Source organism: Hyperoodon ampullatus, assembly GCF_949752795.1.
Source record: "Hyperoodon ampullatus genome assembly, chromosome: 14".
Taxonomy (NCBI): Eukaryota; Metazoa; Chordata; class Mammalia; order Artiodactyla; family Ziphiidae; genus Hyperoodon; species Hyperoodon ampullatus.
Window position 1 is genome coordinate 47,648,162 of NC_136927.1, and position 23,976 is coordinate 47,672,137.

The 23,976-nt window shown below is 37.3% G+C and overlaps 1 protein-coding gene across 5 annotated transcripts in view; it reads right to left on the minus strand.

The window, feature by feature from the left end:
• The window catches only part of AUTS2 (activator of transcription and developmental regulator AUTS2), a gene marked incomplete at its 5' end in the record, with an annotated part of 1,137,287 nt that overhangs the window by 627,053 nt on the left and 486,258 nt on the right, over positions 1-23,976 (minus strand). For all 5 annotated transcript variants that reach the window (XM_079718778.1, XM_079718777.1, XM_079718779.1 and 2 more), the window contains one exon: positions 540-641. In XM_079718778.1, coding sequence (XP_079574904.1) covers positions 540-641 — 102 coding nt within the window. The remainder of the gene's footprint in view (positions 1-539; positions 642-23,976) is intronic.

The following is a 23,976-nucleotide window of genomic DNA, read 5'->3' on the forward strand; positions in this document are numbered from 1 at the left end:
CCTCCTTAAGAGGTATGGTGTGTGCTCATGAGGGTTATTCCTCCAGACATCAGTCAGGAAATTTAATTCCTTCTCTTTAAGTGGATGGTTAGTCATCCCTTCCAGCAGGAATAAAATAAAAAATAAATAAATAAAAAGGTTGTTAACCAAGCTCATGCATGAAGAAATGACAGAAAGCCCATAGTTAAATATGTTATCTCCCAGTTGTAGCGCTGTCAGACTACTTCTTTCATTTGTGACACTGATATTAAAAGTATTATCACTTCCTTTTGTAATCTATTGTTTCTAAGCTGACAAATACTCCCATCAACCTTATAATTTGTTAAAACACATATTAGGTCAAACCAGAAAACAGAATGACACTACAAAGCAATGCTCAAATATTTATATGCCAAGAAAGGATGAAGTGTAATAATGCTTGGATATTTACAAAGTGATGTGAAGGGATGAGAGTGTTGGAAAATTGAAATCGGACCCAAGGGATGTGTGACCTGGTGGTTTTGTTTAGTTTTTTTGTTTTGTTCTTTTTTTTAACTTACATCGCTGAGCCTTTCCCGAGAGCTGCTCCTGTGGAAGCCCTTGGATTCTCCACTGGCACTTTCACTGTCACTGTCCCTGCAGCTGTTCTGCCCTGGCTTGAGCTGAAGGCAGAAGAAAAGAGAAAAAAAGAAAAGTGTCAGTGATCTCACACAACTGCTCCTTCACCCCTATTCTTTAAGCCTTGTCAAAAGTGAACAATTTAAGGTCCTGATCTTTAGCATTTTTCTCAGCTTCTGAATAGTACCAGGTAAGCTGCCATAGAAAGAAACGTGGAGGGTAGGATAAGTACAACATTTACCATAAAGTGTCAATGTAGATAAAAGACCTCAGCAGCCCTTCAATAAACACTTGAAAAGTTTAACATAAATCTTGAAGGGTAATCTTTCCTGAGATTTTTCCAATTTAGGTTATACCAAATATGACTTCCCATCTTATTTCCTCTGTCCTCTTCTGGGGAAAAAAAAAAAAAGAAAGAAAGAAACAACAGGGACTTCCTTGATGGCACAGTGGTTAAGATTCCCCCTGCCAACGCAGGGGACACAGGTTCCATCCCTGGTCCAGGAAGATCTCACATGCTGCGAAGCAACTAAGCCCGTGCACCACAACTACTGAGCCTGCACTCTAGAGCCCACAAGCCACAACTACTGAGCCCGTGGGCCTAGAGCCCATGCTCTGCAACAAGAGAAGTCACTGTAATGAGAAGCCCGCGCAACACAACAAAGAGTAGCCCCCGCTCGCTGCAACTAGAGATATCCCGCACGCAGCAATGAAGACCGAACGCAGCCAAAAAAAAAAAAAAAGGAACGACAAAACAGAACATAAAACAAGGTTTTCTTCTCCTCAGAGAAAATGATGAGATTCTGTGTATTATCCTTTATGCACTAGGGAGACAATGATCCTGTTTTTTGAGACAATATTCTAAAGATATTTTAAAATACCAAATTAAGACCTACAGCTTAAGTAAATTAAACCAGCATCCATTCAACAAATATGTATTAAGTACCACATTTGAGCCTGATAGTAAGAGCTAGAGATATGGTGCTTAACCAAATTAAAAAGTCTCTGCTCTTACACAAAGCTTACATTTTGGCAGTTTCTACACATTTACTTGGCTCTGATTTTCATGTCCAGGATGTTGTACACATTTAGCCAGATCTGATTTTCCATTCAAAATGAACAAACACACAAAACACAACAGCAAACCATTAGTCTATACAAGACTATGAGTCAAATTCATATGGACCATTAGTCTATAATGTCATCAACAACCACATCTGCAGAGAACCCAAGCAATGTGATGCAAGTTACAACACATAGCACCTTTACAATGTTCTCAATCTAGCAAGAGAAAGACAGTGCAAGACAAACAAATATAGCAACACAAGGAAATACATACATCCTAAATGATAACCAAAAAATGAGTCAGTGATGTTAGGAGGAAAGGTGATGTCTGAAGTCTTGGATTTTAAAAGCAGATTGAGCTCATATGGTTGAAAGGGGAGGAAAAGATACCCTTGATGGGAGAAAGTTAGAAAGAAAAGACAGGGAAAGCAACATGCTAGGAAATGATCAGGAGTCTTATCTGAAATAGAGAGCTCCTTTTGGGAGGAAATAGGAAGAAACAAGAGAGAGACAGGCATGGATCAGAGCATGGAAAGTCTCAAGCAAAACACAAGCCCCATATTTCTGGGTAGCAGGGAACTTCAGAGAGCAGAACAGGTAACAGGTAACAAACCTTTTGCCTGCAGGTTTTCATGTGACTCTGGGACCATCGGGGAAGATGAACCAAGATGAATGGAGAATGAATCCAAATCAGCATTCCTTGTACCTTTAATGTGCCTCTTAAAAGACTGCAGTTCAGACCTGACTTTTGGTCATACCATCTAATCAGCTATTGGCCAAATCCCCCCTATATAGAGGGCATTGTTTTTTGATTTCAACCTTTCTACAAATCCACTTTTACCACTCTCTTCTAAAATCCCTTTCTCCAGGAAGTCTTCTCTAATGGAACCAAGAAAAATGATGCTAATTTTACTTTGTATCCTTCTGAGCCCTTAAGTACTTAGTTTCCTCCTAAATTACTGCTAAACCTGCTAATTCTAAATTAATTCAGATGCAAGCTATATGAGCCTTTTCTTATTACTATGGAATAAAAGTTCAGAATATTGTCATTCTCTTCAAGTTTTCATCTTTACACTTGTAATAAAGGGGAATTTAATCTAAAATGAACATCACTTCCTCTCAATTTCCTGAACATGTCATGCCCATTCCTGCCCTACACTTCTTCACACTAGATTTTCTTAATCTGGAATGCTCACTCTCACTTTCTCTGTACTTTTCAGGTCAAGACTTAAAGCTCAGATATTGTCTCTTCCACTATGGTCTTTGAAGAGCTCTTTCTCTGTATATTTGTTTTTTGACATATGCCTTCAAATTCTAGCAAGCATCTCATTCTTCATTGATAATTATGATACATTTTCAAGTTTTAAAAGGTCTACGTTAAATATATTTATACTGATGATAAAATCTGTATGTGGAGTTGGCCCTGTAATTCATAAGCAACGTCAGAACTCTTATCTCACTGGATCTCTGAGGTTAAGTAGAGGCAGGTAAAGCTAACTCCAATATATGGATGAAAAAATGTGTAGAGGAAATGTGCTCAGAATTAGGCAAGAGATCTAGGGCTAACCCCATGTCTCCACTGCCTACTGCTCTCTTCATTTTAATTCTTAGTGCTTGTTTAAATGTTTACATTTAACCTGGAAATAATGATTCAGTGGTAGACTAGTATTCTCCACAGAATATATTTTCAATACATCTGAGGTAACCAACCTCATTCACAAAGAAAGAAATCTTATTAGGTAATATTTGATCAAGAGATGTTTGTAGGGACTTCCTTGGTGGCGCAGTGGTTAAGAATCCACCTGCCGATGCAGGGGACACGGGTTCGATCCCTGGTCCGGGAAGATCCCACATGCCGCGGTAAACTAAGCCCGTGCACCACAACTACTGAGCCTGCGCTCTAGAGCCTGCAAGCCACAACTACTGAAGCCCGTGTGCCCTAGAGCCCATGTTCCGCAACAAGAGAAGCCACTATAATAAGCCCCGTGCACTGCAACGAAGAGTAGCCCCTGCTTGCCGCAACTAGAGAAAGCCCACACGCAGCAACAAAGACCCAACGCAGCCAAAAAATAAAAAAAAAATTTTAATTAAAAAAAAGAAAAATCATTAAAAAAAAGAGATATTTATAAAAACTAAGTCCTCCAACTTCGAAGAGAAATAAACATCTAGGTGGGAATTAAGGGTATAAGAGCATCAAGACTTTTCCTAATGTTCAAGAGGCTTGACAAAATCTGGACTTTGCATTTGGGTCTTATCCATGTTTCTTCATGGAAGGAAAATGATGACTTCAACAAGGACCAGCAAGAGACCCCTATGGCCCTGATGTAAAGTTATCTGACTAAATGTTGTTCTAGGCTAAGGGCAAAACCCCAAGAAAAACTGAGAGGAAGCAGCTTACTAGCCTTCCCTGTGTCCTGCCAGCAAAAGCACTTCAGCGAATTCTCTTTGGAGAGCCTTACATAAAATCCACCCCCACATCACCCCTTTTCTCCTCCAAAGCCAGGCTCAAGTTTAAAGGAAACTTAGGATTTTAAGCTGTCAGCTCAATATTTCAAAGAAATAGACTGACTACAGTAAGTACTAAAGCTAAACCACAAGGTATCAGGCAAAGAAGTATTTCTTCCGAATCCCATGAATACATTTAAGACTGGCATTTTCAAGCATATCCAATGGATCATTGGGGTAGCATAACTAACTCAGAAGGTGTAATCCTTCACCTGAAATTCCCAGCTATTACCTACAACCAGAGACATTACAAAGGCCAGGTGCTGGCTTAAACATTTAAAGACCTAAGAAAAATCAATCTGCTTGCATTGATTTATCCCAGCATCCATGGCATCTGTTATAAGAAAGTTTTTGCTATAAATGATGCAATGAAATTTCTTACTATCCACCTTTAGATATTTCAGGACCTCGCTTATTTAAAAATTACTATAGGGCTTCCCTGGTGGCACAGTGGTTGAGAGTCCGCCTGCCGACGCAGGGGACACAGGTTCGTGCCCCGGTCTGGGAAGATCCCACATGCTGTGGAGCGGCTGGGCCCATGAGCCATGGCCACTGAGCCTGCGCATCCAGAGCCTGTGCTCCGCAACAGGAGAGGCCACAACAATGAGAGGCCTGCGTACCAAAAAAATAATAATAATAAAAATAAATAAATAAAAATAAAAATTACTATAATTCACTCTCTAGTTCCAGACGTTTCTACCCATTAGGATATTATATAGTTTAGGAATCAGAACTAGAACAAAACAAAGTTAAAGGAAGCTAGCATCTGGCATGAGTGGCAGTAATTCTATCAGCAAGATTATCACCTTTTATAAAATATAAGAAGCCATCTTGTTTTCATTAGATTTCATTGTCAACAATATATTTTCCAAACTCTGAGACTGCACTGTCATTAGAGTTAACTGTTATTAATGGCTAATTAGGAAAATAACAATCCATGGTTTTATCATGGCTGATGAACATGTAACAAAGTCCCATCATCCTGGACTGAGGGAAGTAAGGTGGAGCAATTCTGTGCGCATCTGCTAAGATTTGTTAGCCAGGTTATGCCACTCTTTTCAGCTTGAGTCTGGAGAGTCCCAACAAGATGCTAGATGTTCAGAAAGTGTCATTAACCCTTCAGACAAAACTCACAAAAGGATGAAGTATGTGGAAGAGATACCTATGCCTAGAACTCTAGAGGAATGACGTGAATTATGAACTGCAGTGCAGAAGAGCATCTGGAAGTAATCTCTCACCACAGTTTTGGTTCCTCAAAGCAGCATAAATCTTATCTCGGACTGCTGAGTTTTCCTGTAGGGATCTAAATGAACTCTATATGATGTTTCTTAAAGGTGCCAATAAGCACCGAATCTTCTTTTAGTCAACGAAATTTTACAATATACCTTCACTAACATCAAAGCAGTAAGTATTTAATCTCATAAAAGTGTTGTTTTATTGTTTCCATATAAAACTGTTCCCAAGTGGAGAAAGTTTCATAGATTGAGTGGCATTTGTAGTGTTTTATTTCTTAGGCTTTAAAAGGTATTTCAGAGGAGAGGTGCAGAACCAAAGTAAGTAACTTAATGAAAAGGCTGGACACATCAAAACAAGCTAGTGGGAAATAACTACTATAAGCAAAATTACAAAGTTGAACACAAAAAACGTTTTCTTAAGAAATAAACACTGTACTTTAAAATGTATAATAATAAGTTGTGACAAAGATAAAAATTAAATTCTGGAAACGGGTAGTGCAAGGAATTTCTGCGCAATTTCTCTGGGATCATAGAATCAGAACTTATATTGTTATTGTTTTAATAGTTAGAAAAAGAATTTTAAGGATTTGGTAATCTTAAAGTTAATCACTAAATTTAGATACTAAAAAATCTGTTTTCTAAGTTACTATTGAATGTAAAAGAATTAAAACATAATCAATAGAGAAATGGAGAAAAAATAAGGGAACTAGCAAGAGAGCAAGCATATGGCTAAGTATATTGGCTATAATAATAATAATATACATGGATTAAGCTCCAGTTTTTTTTAAAAAAGGCAAGGATATCAGTTTGTATTGGGTAAAACAAACAGAAATGTATTTGTTAGTTATAAAGCACTCCTAAATTTTAAAACAGAAAAAAGACAAAATATTATAAATAAATGGCTAAAGTCATATGTCAAAGGTAATCATTTTATAGTGATAAAAGGTATAATCTTTACCTTTTACACTTCTGTTCTTTATACTAAAGTATTAAGATATAAACCTTGATATCCCAATATAGTAACTAAAAAATATCTTAAGTAATAAAGGAAATCAACAGGAGTTGGGAAACTTTAGCATGCTACCTAACAGACAGTAAGAAAACAAAACAATAGAAAGGGACCTGCGGTTAAAGAACTCAGTTTGACTCAGCCAATACATAGTAAATTTGGTAACTTATATAGACCACATCTTCTAGAGCATCCATGGGACATTACAGACTGAAGGTGTAGTAGGCTACAAGAATATCAGACTTTCAAAATTTAGAAACTACATGAACAGCCTTCTTGATGGTAAAAATTAATGACATTTTAAACTGAATATCCATATCACCTAGAGACTTTAAAAAAAAACTTTCAAGATATTTTTTAAAATTCTCTGCACAATTAGAATTGAGTCAGAGAGAAAATGACAAATATACCATCTAAAAATTAAGAAAATGAAAATTATAAAAATGTTAGTAAAACATTTTATAAGATCTGTAAATTCTGTGCTAGAGATTAACTCATGTATTTTCTATTAAATTGGAAGTAACAGAAATAAATAGTCTAATTATAGAGAACAAAAAGTAGTACAACAAAAAAAAAGCAACTATGGGGAAGATTAGAGGGAGGAGATTCTAAAAATGAAAACTACATAATGAATTGGAAATTAAAATATTGTACAATTAACAAATTAGAGTAAAATTGGGAGCAAAACCCACAAATATAAAAGAGACATACTTCTTATATATCTAGAATAAAAAGAGATAAAAAACAAAACCAAAAAATAAATATAATGCGATATAACTACATAATAATAATGTGATAATACAACATATAATGTGAAAATAATATAATAATATGATTATCATTACAAAAATGTGATAATGAACACATTCTAAATTATAATAATAAACATTAGTCTATGGTGGTACTGATGAAAATTATACTAAACTAACTTTAATTTTTTTAAAATTTTAACAAAATTTGATCTAGAGTATGAAAAAAAAAATACGTAAAGCTAATCTGTGCCCACATCTGATAATAACAAAACAAAAAGAGAATTAAAGGATGATCTTCTTAATTTAAAAAGCTGCAAAATTCTGATGAAATACAACCAATTCAACTTAACAATAAATTTAAAAATAGCCCACCAGGGACTTCCCTGGTGGCTCAGTGGTCAAGAATCCACCTGCCAATGTGGGGGGACACAGGTTCGAGCCCTGGTCCAGGAAGATCCCACATGCCATGTAGCAACTAAGCCTGTGTGCCAGAACTACTGAGGCTGCGCTCTAGAGCCTGCAAGCCACAACTACTGAGCCCGTGTGCCACAACTACTGAAGCCCGCGCGCCTAGAGCCCGTGCTCCGCAACAAGACAAGCCACTGCAATGAGAAGCCTGCACACCACAACGAAGAGTAGCCCCCACTCATCGCAACTAGAGAAAGCCCGTGCAGCAATGAAGACCCAACGCAGCCAAACATAAATTAATTAATTATTTTTTTAAAAAAGCATCTAATTGATGTATACAAAACACTGCACCCAACAATGGCAGGAGACACATTGAAAAAAAAATAATCCACCAAATTCTAACAGAATTTTGCACAAGAATGTAAGAATCCGCCAATTTGCAAGTAGGCACAAGGGAAATTTTTGAGGTGACGGCAAAGTTATAAAATTGGAGTATAGTGATGGTTGTACAACTCTATAGATATATTAAAAAACAAACTGTAGACTGATAATGAATAAATTTTATTATATATAACAAATATTTTAATAAAGCAGTTTATTTTAAAAAGTAAGAGGTCCCATCAGTTTAATCTTTTACTCCAGAAAGAGGCCCCTAGTTGAACACTTACCTGATTAAATCAGGCTAATGAAGCAACAGAACACAACTCCCTGTCTTAAAGTCAACTGTCCATATAAAAATTTAATCATGGGAGTAAACAGGGGGCAAGTATCTTGAGTGCCATCTTGGAATCCTGCCTGCACAATGGGTTTACAAAGACAAGAAAAGGAGAAATTGCTTCTTAATCCATGTATCATAAAATCACTGCCATGGGCTTCCCTGGTGGCTCAGTGGTTGAGAGTCCGCCTGCCGATGCAGGGGACACGGGTTCATGCCCCGGTCTGGGAGGATCCCACATGCCGCGGAGCGGCTGGGCCCATGAGCCATGGCTGCTGAGCCTGCGCGTCCAGAGCCTGTGCTCCACAACGGGAGAGGCCACAGCAGTGAGAGGCCCGCATACCACACACACACACAAAAAATCAAATCACTCCCATGAAATTAGGGAAGTTGTATTAATGCAAAATAAGATAGGGTTCTTGGATATGCCTGGATTTTGGAGTGTCATTTGTCTGTGTCACTGATGTTCCACTCAAAGTATTTAAGGTATTCCACGGATAATACCTTGAAGATTGTGTTATTAGCCTGAAAAATAGAAACTATTGAAGCACTTGCACTTGCCAATCACATGTATTATTCAAATTTAAAGGGGTTCAGTGGACTTCACAGCAATAGAAAACACTGAAAAGTTAATCAAATAAAAAGCAGAAAATAAGCTAAGATCAATCTAACTACATAGTCTCAAACACAAACAAAAAGCAATTAAGAGCAACCTGACCAACTTTGATATCCTTCCAATAGACAAACTCAACCCAGACAGTAAAACTTAATAATGTTCTACAGCTTATCCAGAGAATCATAGCTCTACTCTATGATTCGGCCAAGAGGCCATTATGATACTATCTCTTCATAACTGAATAACGTGAAGGGAAGGGAATCAAAGTGTAAAAGGCAGTGCTCATATGTAACTAAAATCTCCATCTACAACTTGGATACTATTTCCAGGTTGAATTATGTTGACAAAAGGCATGATAACATACCTGACTTCATTTCCTAACAAAAAAGAAGTCTAAACTACAAGGGGGAAAAGAATGCACAAGAATGAGATAAAAGAGAAAAGCGTGTTTGTTTGCCATTCCTTGGGTATGACTGTGGACTGAAAGATAAATCTGTTTTCATATAGGTTCAGAAATCCACACATAATAAATGTATGCAATGCAAAAATAATTTGATGAAGGGATGTTTGACTGCTTTGGTATAGTTTCTAGCCTTCTGATAATGAGATTTTGATTATTAAAAAGAGATTCTGAGACAATATCATTTGGTTAGCAAGGATACACAAAGCTTACTTTTTATATTTTTCTATAACAAAAGATGTTTTTGAACAGTGTTTTAAACAGCCTTGCATTCTTTAAAATAACCATTACCCTCAAGCATAAAATGTTTTCTGACTTTTGTTTTTCCCATTCTAATATGAAAATATCCAACTGAAGTCTGAGGAGGCAAATATGTAAGATGAGTCTGTCATATCTTGTCATCCTAGAAAGACATTGTCAAAGGGACTTGAGAGCCAAATTTAAGGGGCTCCCACTAATCAAAGATGGGACAATTTGAGTATTAACAGCATAATAACACAATGAACTGAGACACATCAACATGTTTAAATACGGAAGCATACAATTATATTAAAAGAAAACCAACCAATAAATACCTTATTGATTACCTTTGGAGGACCTCCTGAGAAGGATAAAATTAAGCAAAGAACCAAGCATCAATGGCTACTATCATCATAAAAAGAGAGAAAACAAGATAATACATCCCTCCTAATGGAGAACACACCACCACCACCAACCCCCAAAATACAACCTGAATATGGGTCACCACAGATTATACTACAAGCTTACAGGAAATATAAGGGATAAGAGCACATGTTAAACCACACACCAGGGGATACAATCAGCAAAATCCAGAAATCACCTGATAACCTCAATGAATAAACTGCAAGGTAAATATAGAATAAGAGTAGGAATGAGATAACAAGACATATAAGACATCTCAACCAATTGCCATGTATAGATCTTATTTTAAACCTAATTTGACCAAAGTAATTTAAAAAGTGATGAGACAAACTCAGAAATATGTACATTGACTAGGTATTGGTGATATTAAGGAATTATTGTTTGTATATTTCTTTTAAAGTATATAGAACTTAAAAAAATTTTTTTTTCTGTGAATCCAAAACTTCTAATTTATCCCTCTCCCTGTCCCCTTCCCCTTTGGTAACCACAAGATTATTTTCTATGTCTGTGAGTCTACTTTTGTTTTGTAAATAAGTTCATTTATATCTTTTTTTTTAGATTCCACATATAAGTGATATCATATGATATTTGTCTTTGTCTGACTGGCTTACTTCACTTAGTATGATAATCTCTAGGTCCATCCATGTTGCTGCAAATAGTATTATTTCATTCTTTTTTATGGCTGAGTAATATTCCATTGTATATATATAACACGTCTTCTTTATCCATTCATCTGTCAACAGACACTAAGGTTGCTTCCATGTCTTGGCTGTTGTAAATAGTGCCGCTATGAACACTAGGGTGCATGTTACCTTTTCGAATTAGAGTTTTCATCTTTTCCAGATATATGTCCAGGAGTGGGATTGCTGGATCATATGGTAGTTCTGTTTTTAGTTTTTAAGGAGCCTCCATACTGTTCTCCATAGTGGCTGTACCAATTTACATTCCCACCAACACTGTAGGAAGAGTTCCCTTTCCTCCACACCCTATCCGGCATTTACTATTTATAGACTTTTCTTTTTAATAAATTTATTTGTTTATTTATTTAATTTATTTTTGGCTGCATTGGGCCTTCATTGCCGTGTGCAGGCTTTCTCTAGTTGCAGCAAGCGGGGGCTACTCTTCATTGTGGTGCACAGGCTTCTCATTGCGGTGGCTTCTCCTGTTGCAGAGCATGGGCTCTAGGGTGCACAGGCTTCAGCAGTTGTGGCGCACAGGCTTAGCTGCTCCACAGCACGTGGGATCTTCCCGGATCAGGGCTCAAACCTGTGTCTCCTGCATTGGCAGGAAGATTCTTAACCACTGTGCCACCAGGGAATCCCCTATTTGTAGACTTTTTGATGATGGCCATTCTGACTGGTGTTAGGTGATAGATACCTCATGGTAGTTTTGATTTGCATGTCTCTAATAATTAGTAATGTTGAGTAGCTTTTCATCTGTCTGTTGGCCATCTGTATGTCTTCTCTGGAGAAATGTCTATTTAGATCTTCTGCCCAGTTTTTTTTTTTTTTTTTTCCTTTTTTAAAATTAATTTTTATTGGTGTATAGTTGATTTACAATATTGTGTTAGTTTCAGATGTACAGCAAAGTGAATCAGTTATACATATACATATATCCACTCTTTTTTTAGATTATTTTCCCATAGAGGTCATTACAGAGTATTGAGTAGAGTTCCTTCTGCTATACAGTAAGTTCTTATTAGTTATCTATTAATGTTTTGTATATAGTAGTGTGTATATGTCAATCCCAACCTCCCAATTTATCCCTCCCCCTTTCCCCCTTGCTAATACATAAGTGTCTTTTCTACACCGGTGACTCTATTTCTGTTTTATAAATAGGTTCATTTGTACCATTTTTTTAGATTCAACATATAAGTGATATTATGTGATATTTGTCTTTCTCTGTCTGACTTACTTCACTTGGTATTACAATCTCCAGGTCCATCCATGTCTCTGCAAATGGCAGTATTTTGTTCTTTTTCATGGCTGAGTAATATTTCATTGTATATATGTCCTACATCTTCTTTCTCCATTTATCTGTTGATGGACATTTAGGTTGCTTCCGTGTCCTGGTTATTGTAAATAGTGCTGCAATGAACATTGGGGTGTATGTATCTTTTCGAATTATGATTTCCTATGGATACATGCCCAGGAGTTGCCCAGTTTTTGATTGTTGTTTTTCTTGGTTTGTTTTTTTGACATTGATGTCTATGTGTATCTTAATGTCTTAGTTGGCTCAGGCTGCCATAACAAAATACCATAGACTGGTGGCTTAAACAACAGAAATTTTCTCATAGTTCTGGAGGCTAGAAATGTAAGTTCAAGGTTCCAGCACGGTCAGTTTCTGGTGAGAGCTCTCTTCCTGGCTTGTAGACAGCCACCGTCTCTCTGTGTCCTCATATTGAGGGGAGAAAGAGAGTTATCTTTCTAATGACTCTTCTTATAAAGAACATTAATCCTATCAGGACCCTACTCTTATGACCTCATTTAACCTTAATTACTTCCTTACTCCAAAAACACTGGGGGTTAGGGCTTAAACATATGAATTTGAATTGGGTTGGGGGGGCAGGGAGGCATAATTTGGTTCATATCACTTAGCAACCTGCATACCATTAAACATCACCAATTACTGACTACTTCATATTAGGCTACATTACTTTAAGGAGGACAGAAATGAACTTGTTTGGGAAACACTACAGTCAACTCTTTTGAGAAGCCACAAACATTTTTCAAAGGTGGGATGGGTCCCACATATATGTGTTCTAGAATATTTGAGATCCTTATTTTAGACTAAATTGTGTCCACCCAAAATTCCTATACTGAAACCCTAACTTCCATTATTTCAGAATGTGACTGTAACTGGAGATAGGGACTTTAAAAATGTAATTAATTTGAAATGAGGCCATTAGGGTGGGCTCTAATCCAATCTGACTGATGTCCTTATAAGAGGAGATTGAGACATAGGGAGAGACATCAGATATACACATGCACAGAGAAAAGGCCATGTGAGGACACAGTGAGAAGACAGCCATCTACAAGCGAAGAAGAGAGGCCCTAGAAGAAAGAAAACCTGCCAATACCTTTATCTTGGACATCTTGTCTCCAGAAATGTGAGAAAATTAATTTCTGTTGTTTAGGCCACCCACTCTGTGGCATTTTGTTATGGTAGCCCCAGAAAACTAATGTAAGTCTTTTCTTTAGAGTACAAACATCCTGGTTATTATTTTTCCCACCTTAGAAGAAAAGACAATGAATCAAGACAAAACAAAGAAAGTCAGCTACCTTTTCAAGATCCCTTTACAAAAAATTCTTGAAAACATTTTATTCAGTATCTCTAATTCTTCTCCTCCCATTCTCTGTTTAACCCATTCCAATGAGGCATTTGTCCCCATAGGCCATGAAATTGCTCCTGTTCAGCTCAACAAAAAGGCTATCAGAAGCATTTGCAGATCTCAGGGGTAAGAGACCCCAAAACTGTATGTCTAAGTAGTTAAGAGTCATAAATAGAGCTAATATAGTGTTAAATAAAATATGTCTTATCCTCTGAACTTGCTTACATGAATGTTCATAATGACTCTGAAGGTCAGGTCTTACTTTAGAATTCTGTATTCCTTGAAGTTTCTTGACAGAATGTCAAGTGCAGAAGAACCAGCCCTTGGCTTAGTATCTTTCTTTTCCCGTCTATAGTTCTGTCCCACATCTTAAGAAGCCTCACCTGCACATGGGATAATATCCCAGCCCAACCTCCAGGCTCCATCCACACTGCCCACTTTACTCCCACTAGCAGTGCCCCCAGTTCAAGCCTGGGCATATGCATGGCTCTGGTGCAGTCCTCTCTCAGGCAGACAGACCTAGGAAATAAACTGTGAAAGCCACACTGAGGGTATTTGGGCTATGAATTCAGGAGTTCCTAGATACCTAGTAAGCATGGTGTAGAAGGGGAGTGGTGGGCTCCAAGTGGAGTGTGGGGTGGTGGCCCTTTGAACTCGTCTATTCTGGAAAGGGGCAGGGCTTAAGGAGGGCCAGAGCAAGGCAGAGGGCAAAAGTCTGTCCTGGCTGGATTTAAAGGCAGTACCAGTCATCAATTACCTACTGATGCCAAACCTAGCGGTCACTGGCAGTCCCCATCTTATTGATCTAACAGTTGCATCCGACAAAACTGATCATCCTCAAAGCACTTTGCTTCACTCCTGCTTTGCCTCCTAGTTCTCTGGCCACTCATAACACTTCTTAACATTAGTTTCCCAGGACTCAGTCCTTGGACCTCTTCTTTTTTCTCTCAATACTCACTACCCTTGATGATCTCATCCAGTGTCATGTTTTTAAATACTACCTATGTGCTGATGATGTCTAATTTGCCTCAATGTCTTCCCAAAATTCTAGTCTCCTCAATCCAGCCGCATCTTCCAATTTCACTCAGATGTGTAACAGGCATCTCAAACGTATAATGACTAAAGTAATTTTCTCAACGTTTACCGATTGTTGTTGACAGCAACTTCACCTTTCCAATTGCCTAGGCCAAAATCTTTCCCTCTACGGTTACCACATTGCTCAAAGCTACCATCTTCACTTACCTGGATTAAAACAATACCTTCCTATCTGATCTCCTGCTTGTGCCTTTGCTGTCTGTTTCCATGTATCTCTCCCAGGAGCAAGAGTGCTCCTATAAAAAAGTAAGAGTAATGACAAAGGTCATTATAATGGCCTACAAAGTAGCCCCCACTCTGTCTGGTTCCCCCACTATTTCTCTTGACCTCTTTTTCTACTACTCTCTGCCTCGCTCACTCTCCAACAGTTTTACTGGCCTCGTCACTGTTCCTCAAATAAGCCAGGCCGGCTCCCACCTCAGGGCCTTTGCACTTGCTATACTCTCTATTCGAAATGTTTAGCCCCCAAAGGCACATGGTTCACAACTGCCCTTCCTCAGATCTTTATTTAAACATCACTTTCTCACTGAGGACTTCCCAGATCATCCTATTTACGGCTGTAACCCTGCCTCTACTTAACACCAGCTAATGTTTACCTATTTTATTTGTCTTCTGTCTCCTCCAAACTCATTTCCCACCCCAACCACACTGCAAGTAGTTTATAAGGAACATGAGGAACTTCCCTGGTGGTGCAGTGGTTAAGAATCTGCCTGCCGACGAAGGGGACATGGGTTCGAGCCCTGGTCCAGGAAGATCCCACATACCGCAGAGCAACTAAGCCCGTGTGCCACAACTACTGAAGCCCGCACGCCTAAAGCCCGTACTGGGCAACAAAGAGAAGCCATGACAATGAGAAGCCGGTGCACCGCAATGAAGAGTAGCCCCCACTCGCCGCAACTACAGAAAGTCCACGCGCAGCAATGAAGACCCAACACAGCCAAAAAAAAAAAAAAAGAAAAAAGGTACATGAGTACCAGGATTCTTACCTGTTTTGTTCACTATTACATCTGCAGAATCTAAAACAGTGCCTAGAATTTATTAGATGTTCTATAAATATTTATTTAATCAATCAATATGCATAATCTTTTAAGGCCTGCAACATGTAAGTCAGTCTTTAAAATCTCCCACGAAATGGCCTTTGAAGCTGTTAACAAAGAGTGTGACTGGGTCATAAAAATCTAGTCTAGGATTTGCCAATAAGGAGAGCCTCAAAAGCTGAGTGGTAATATGAAAAGTGGCATGTGTACTAGTTAACTTATGGCCTCTGTAATCATATAAACCTTTAGATTCCTTACTCTTCAAAAAGTACTATTGCTGATTTTGTTCTTGAAACAGTGATCATATGTAATTTAAGATATTGCAGATAGTCAGGTATAATATTATAAAATGAAAAGTAGCATATAATTGCAGTTAGTTTAATAAATCTTCATCCTGGCATTTGAAAATTTTAAAAGTACTTGTTCAGCAAAAGGTCAAAAACCACTACCAAGAGAAGTTAATAGCTCTCTTAGTATTATATATGCTTATTGATGAGATTGCCACTTTTAAATAATTTGGTAATATGAAGCATTTAAAAATCCTATTTATTTTACCTTCTAACAAACGCTTTTAAAATAAAAAAATCATTTTCTTATTCTTTTAAAGTCAATCCAGCAAAAACCTTCTAACATCCCATACAAAGACAGAAATGTTTAAACCTCTGTACTACCAAACACTGATATAAAATAATAATAATAATAATAACAACCACCATATTTGTAAAAGAAACCCAATGGTTATAGAAGTAAATATATTCTCCTGGGTAAATTTTTAAATGAGAAGGTACTTTCTAGGTAACTAAAAGTGGTATAAGCTTTGTCATAATAAAAAGTAATCATTTGTATGACCTGCAGTACCAGTGCGCTCCCCTGGAAACATGAGCACTAGGTGAATTTTTTTTTTTTAACATCTTTATTGGAGTATAATTCCTTTACAATGGTGTGTTGGTTTCTGCTTTATAACAAAGTGAATCAGTTATACATATACATATGTTCCCATATCTCTTCCCTCTTGCGTCTCCCTCCCTCCCACCCTCCCTATCCCACCCCTCCAGGCAGTCACAAAGCACCTAGCTGATCTCCCTGTGCTATGCGGCTGCTTCCCACTAGCTATCTACCTTACGTTTGGTAGTGTATATATGTCCATGCCTCTCTCTTGCTTTGTCACAGCTTACCCTTCCCCCTCCCCATAGCCTCAAGTCCATTCTCTAGTAGGTCTGTGTCTTTATTCCCGTCTTACCCCTAGGTTCCTCATGACATTTTTTTTTCTTAGATTCCATATATATGTATTAGCATACGGTATTTGTCTTCTCTTTCTGACTTACTTCACTCTGTATGACAGACTCTAGGTCCATCCACCTCACTACAAATAACTCAATTTCGTTTCTTTTTATGGCTGAGCAATATTCCCCTGTATATATGTGTCACGTCTTCTTTATCCATTCATCCGATGATGGACACTTAGGTTGCTTCCATCTCCTGGCTATTGTAAATAGAGCTGCAATGAACATTTTGGTACATGACTCTTTTTCAATTATGGCTTTCTCAGGGTATATGCCCAGTAGTGGGATTGCTGGGTCATATAGTAGTTCTATTTGTAGTTTTTTAAGGAACCTCCATACTGTTCTCCATAGTGGCTGTATCAATTTACATTCCCACCAGCAGTGCAAGAGTGTTCCCTTTTCTCCACACCCTCTCCAGCATTTATTGTTTCTAGGTTTTTTTCATGATGGCCACTCTGACTGGTGTGAGATGATATCTCATTGTAGTTTTTTTTTTTTTTTTTTGCTGTACACGGGCCTCTCACTGTTGTGGCCTCTCCCATTGCAGAGCACAGGCTCCGGACGCGCAGGCTCAGCGGCCATGGCTCACAGTCCTAGCTGCTCCGCGGCATGTGGGATCTTCCCAGACCAGGGCACGAACCCGTGTCCCCTGTAGCGGCAGGCGGACTCTCAACCACTGCGCCACCAGAGAAGCCCTTATTGTAGTTTTGATTTGCATTTCTCTAATGATTAGTGATGTTGAGCATCCTTTCATGTGTTTGTTGGCAATCTGTATATCTTCTTTGGAGAAATGTCTATTTAGGTCTTCTGCCCATTTTTGGATTGGGTTGTTTGTTTTTTTGTTATTGAGCAGCATGAGCTGCTTGTAAATTTTGGAGATTAATCCTTTGTCAGTTGCTTCATTTGCAAATATTTTCTCCCATTCGGAGGGTTGTCTTTTCATCTTGTTTATGGTTTCCTTTGCTGTGCAAAAGCTTTGTAGTTTCATTAGGTCCCATTTGTTTATTTTTGTTTTTATTTTCATTTCTCTAGGAGGTGGGTCAAAAAGGATATTGCTGTGATTTATGTCACAGAGTGTTCTGCCTATGTTTTCCTCTAAGAGTTTGATAGTTTCTGACCTTACATTTAGGTCTTTAATCCATTTTGAGTTTATTTTTGTGTATGGTGTTAGGGAGTGTTCTAACTTCATTCTTTTACAGGTAGCTATCCAGTTTTCCCAGCACCACTTATTGAAGAGGCTTTCTTTCTCCATTGTATATTCTTGCCTCCTTTATCAAAAATAAGGTGACCATATGTGCATGGGTTTACCTCTGGGCTTTCTATCCTGTTCCATTGATCTATATTTCTGTTTTTGTGCCAGTACCATACTGTCTTGATTACTGTAGCTTTGTAGTATAGTCTGAAGTCAGGGAGCCTGATTCCTCCAGATCCATTTTTTGTTCTCAAGATTGCTTTGGCTATTCGGGGTCTTTTGTGTTTCCATACAAATTGTGAAATTTTTTGTTCTAGTTCTGTGAAAAATGCCAGTGGTAGTTTGATAGGGATTGCATTGAATCTGTAGATTGCTTTGGGTAGTAGAGTCATTTTCACAATGTTGATTCTTCCAATCCAAGAACATGGTATATCTCTCCATCTATTTGTATCATCTTTAATTTCTTTCATCAGTGTCTTATAATTTTCTGCATACAGGTCTTTTGTCTCCTTAGGTAGGTTTATTCCTAGATATTTTATTCTTTTTGTTGCAATGGTAAATGGGATTGTTTTCTTAATTTCACTTTCAGATTTTTCATCATTAGTGTACAGGAATGCCAGAGATTTCTGTGCATTAATTTTGTATCCTGCTACTTTACCAAATTCATTGATTAGCTCTAGTAGTTTTCTGGTAGCATCTTTAGGATTCTCTATGTATAGTATCATGTCATCTGCAAACAGTGACAGCTTTACTTCTTTTCCGATTTGGATTCCTTTTATTTCCTTTTCCTCTCTGACTGCTGTGGCTAAAACTTCCAAAACTTCCAAAACTATGTTGAATAAGAGTGGTGAGAGTGGGCAACCTTGTCTTGTTCCTGATCTTAGTGGAAATGGTTTCAGTTTTTCACCATTGAGGATGATGTTGGCTGTGGGTTTGTCATATATGGCCTTTATTATGTGGCAGAAAGTTCCCTCTATGCCTACTTTCTGCAGGTTTTTTATCATAAATGAGTGTTGAATTTTGTCAAAAGCTTTCTCTGCATCTATTGAGATGATCATATGGTTTTTCTCCTTCAATTTGTTAATATGGTGTATCATGTTGATTGATTTGCATATATTGAAGAATCCTTGCATTCCTGGAATAAACCCCACTTGATCATGGTAGCACTAGGTGAATTAAGTTATACAGGGTGATTTTCGCACTGTGCCAATGAGGTCCCCATATACTACACTGTCCTGCATCACTCATTTGCATCCTTTGCCTGGCCTCTGAGGAACCTGAATTGGAGACTCAAGGTTTACAACAAACTTCACTGCAATATAGTGATTTTCACTCGGCTCCAGAAGATTTCAAGTTATGAAGCCTCTCCCATTTTTAACCTGGACAAAATAGACATAGGGAATGGGATAATTCAATTTTGAATAAGTGGCAGGTAAGGTAAAGAAAGCTTACATAGAGAGTCATAAATTTCCCAACTATCAGAAATTCTTGGTCGAAACACATGGTATTTCTCTAAGATGCAGAAATATTCAAATACATAGTTTGCAACTCTTGGCATGATTTTACCTGATTTGCATAAATTAATGAAGAAAGAACTTGACCATTTTTCTTAACTGAACTCAGACATGAGAAGACAAATACTAGATTCCTTGGAAACATAAACTGGAATCCCATGCAAAGGGAGGTGTGTTCTCTCCCTTGGAGATCCACCCATCTGGCAGATAACTAGAGATAAGATGACACTAGCTCATTTTGAGGGTAAGAACTTCAACACACCGATGTTTGGCTATCAACATGAGGGAAAGGCTAGTAAATGAAGGGTCTGTTCTTGGCTCTTGCAGCTATATTGCTAACATATATTCTCACTGGTACCTAGAATATCTCATTGGCTCCATATAACTAAGAAATGAAGCAATTAATGTGCCTACTATAACAGAATAAATATGCAATCTTCATATTATTTCTAAGAATCAACAAAGCTCTGTAAATTATATTTTATTTCCAATTTGCAGATGGAGAAACCAAACCAGAAAAAGACTAAGTAATCCTAACAAAATCACAAAAAGCAGAAAACAGCAGAGGCAGGACTAGAACCAACACCAGCCTGACTCAATAAGGACTAGCACTCAGTCGTTAGGCAGAGCTAGTGGAGCACAGAAAGAACAACATGTCCTTAGAAATTTCAGCTTCCCTTCATCCCTCCAAATGTATAAAATCTCCCTTGATATTGAATATAAAGTAATCAGCAAGTTCTAAGGGAAAACAGCTCTATGATCATCCTCATCACATCATGGAAAAAAAGAAACAACTCATCCTACTTTTCAAAAATAAAGTGAAAAAGAATACACATAATATATGCACAGCAGGTAGGAAAAAAAACTACAGCTATTTGGGACAGTGGTGTGTTTTAAAATTCTTTTTCACTTCCACATTCCAAATTCCCTAAACTCTGAACAGATCAAAGTTTTACAGATTATCCCTCAAAAAAAAAAAAAGACAAGAAACACAAATTAATAACTATTTAAGCATTCTGTTTCACCATGATAACAAACAGATGGTTTTAATATTCTGGAGGCTAATTCCTGAACAATTAAAAACACAGCAAGACATTAACATCTAATGAAACATTTTAACTACCAGTATATGCATCTGCCATTAATTCCCACACAGTAAGGTCTTGGATCTCCTCAATCTGTTCTTTATTAAGGAAAGTTTTTCCACTCTGAATTTAGTGAAGTAGAGAATTAACAACTGTTTTCAATCAGCAATCAGCAGGGTATTTCGCCAATGTGTACTGAAACCACGTACACTATCAGACTTAAATTTATTCTTATGATGGCTTTGATGTACACACATTCGCAATTTAAGAACAGATCCAGTTTTCTAATTAGGTGTTTTCTCCCCAAAACCCATGCCACATTAGACCCTTAATATACAACAGAAACTCTCATTGAGCGGTTTCTAAAAACGGTGTATTTGTTTAATAATGCAGCTGACTTTTGACTCAGACTGCCAAAAATATCCCAGACTGCAGCTTCTACCACTGTAACAACATGTAAAGGCAACAATCACAAGAACACTGAAAGACAACTACACATATCGCATTCTCATATCTGGCAGGTTAAAACAGTTACCAGTTACCATTAAGCTGCTTTCATTTTTATGATGATAATAATACTGTACATATTTGTTTGCTATAATAGAACTTCCCCAAAATTGTACACAATTTACCAAATTTAATTCTCACATAAATCTTCTGTGGTAAGCAAAGTAAACTGTAATGTGTCCCCATTACAGACAAAGAAATTAAAGTTCAGAGATGAATGACCCAACCAAAGGCACCTACAAAGGTGGTGGTGAGCAGAGCTACACATGATCCCTGGTCCCTGGCTGAATACTGCATTTATTGTCCTTAAGGCAGTGTCTACAATTTGCTGCACTAAGCTATAGGTTCTTCTCACAACAACTGTGAGGCAAACATAATTATTACCATTTTAAGGCAAAGTAAGTGGAGGCATGTGTTAACCCAAGGTTAAACAGATATGAAGAGGCAGACCTAGGGTTCACAGCCAGGCCTTTTATCCTAGTGTGTGTGTGATCCCACAATATTACGCTATCCTCCAGAGTGTCATTATCATTCATGGGCAATGCAGACATGTTATAACCAACCACAATGTGACTGTTCTTCTGGGCAAATAACAACATTCTGTAATTTAGTGATCAAATATTTCAGGGTGAGCAATTAGCAAATTAGCTATAAATAACTATTCTGATATCTTTGTAATGGAAAAAATTAAGTAAATACCATTGCATATCTTGGGTTTTTTAAATTAATTAATTAATTGATTGATTAATTAACTTATTTTACCGGCCGCACCGCACGGCATGTGGGATCCTACTTTTCCTACCACACATCAAACCTGTGCCCCCTGCAGTGGAGGCACGGAATCTTAACCACTGGACCACCAGGGAAGTCCCTATCTTGGTTATTTTTATAACTGTGTCTCTCAACTCTGGACAATTAATACATAATCTAATGTAGCTGAATCTTAATATATTAAATGTATTAATCCAGGAACTAAATTCTATAAAACTATTTCAAATTTCCTCACAGAATGACTAATAATCAAAATATGTTTTAATACGGGGTAGGATTGTTTTGGTCACATTAGACCCAGCTAAGCAATTGAGAATACAATTTCATTTACTTTAGCCATCTGAAGTAAGAAATTTAGATTAATTTAATGGTAAGGTTAAAACAATAAACTCTAATCGATGAGCTACTTTTACTTCTTATTCAAAATCTATAAGTATCAAGCAATTCTTGTCTGGTTTATAGCTTAACTGTTACTCCTAGCTCTGAATTTAGTATAAGATTATCAGAGGGGAAAAAAGTAGAGAAGCATGTAGCCTATACTACTTATCCAGAAAGCTCTGCTAAATTCTAGTGCTCCTGCCTATAATAAATATACATGTACATGTATGCTATAGACTGAATGTTTGTGTCCCTTTCAAATTCATATGTTGAAACCTAATCCCCAATGTGATGTTATTAGAAGGTGGGGCCTTTGGGAGGTGATTAGGCTATGAGGTGGAGCTCTTAAGAGTGGGATCAATGCCCTTATGAAAGAGATCCCAGAGAGTTCCCTCACTCCTTCTATCGTGTGAGAAAACGGGAAAAGAAGGCTATCTCTGAACCACGAAGTAGGCCCTTAGCAAACACAGAATCTGCTTGCTCCTTGATCTTGGACTTCCCAGCCTCCAGGACTGTGAAAGATAAATTTATGTTGTTTATAAGCCACCCAAGTCTACGATGTTTTGTTATAGCAGCCAAAATGGACTAAGACAATGTACATGTACATATACATACACATATACATATGTTATCTAAGCAAAGAAATTACATTCTAAAACTACCTACATAGAGATGACAGAGAGCTCATAGCTTGTTGTAAAAGGAAATCACCAAAAACACTAAATACTGCAAAGTAAAAAGATTGTATGCAGCACCTACTTCATACTTCTTTGCTCCTGTACCATGAAAGCTTAATGATGGCTTTAAACCAAAATGTTATGGATAAATAAATGCATAAAGCTACTTTTAAAAATACAAAATAATTGTGGGGTTTTGCCTAGCAATCAAGATAAACATATTTTAAACGTACTATTTGCCAAATACTTAGCCAGAGCAATAATACAGAGAATATTTTTTAAAAGAATAAGAGGGTATATTGTCATAGCAATGACTAGTGATGACATGGGAAGGAAATTCAAGTTGGTAGAGAGAGAAAATATTTTTAGTGAATTGATGTTTTATTTCCACGGTGGGGGGAAAAAGAAATCCCTAATGACACATTAAAAAGTCATTATGGATACATATTTACTTACTACCTTTTTAGAAGAAAGACGGGGGGAGGGGTCTGTACCTTTTATTTTTATTTTTTGGCAGTTCTCATGAAAATTCACAAGCCAGATGGCATTCAATAAATGTAAAGAGCTAAAGAATTTAGTTTTATAGAAAAACATCAATTAGCATAGGAAAATTAGCAATTAAACAATCACTATACAACATATCAATATTACTAACGAGTAAGCACATACACTAAATTTCTAGTGTGAACTCTGTTAGAAACAAATATTTTTGAAGCACTTCTATTTTACTGTGAAAAGTGTATCAGTACTTCATTATAGCTATCTTTGGGTACCTCATTACTGCCGTATTGTAACAAAGTCCTTTCTGGATCTCCTCAGAAACTACAGTGGTTCCTCAGCAACTGACCTTTGGCCCAAATTCATTTGCTTTTTTTATTCAAATTTTTAAATTTTATCAACTTTTTCTATACTTGCAATTCAGTTTGGTTGTCTTGAACAAAAGAATGGAACAGCCATTAAAGCTCTCTGCTTCCTGTGGTCACGTCTATGGGGTAATACAATAAGAAGAGATCTATTTAAGCTCCACTCTTAAAGTTCCATCCATAAGGATTGTCAGACCAAATCCAAAAAATACCCTAAA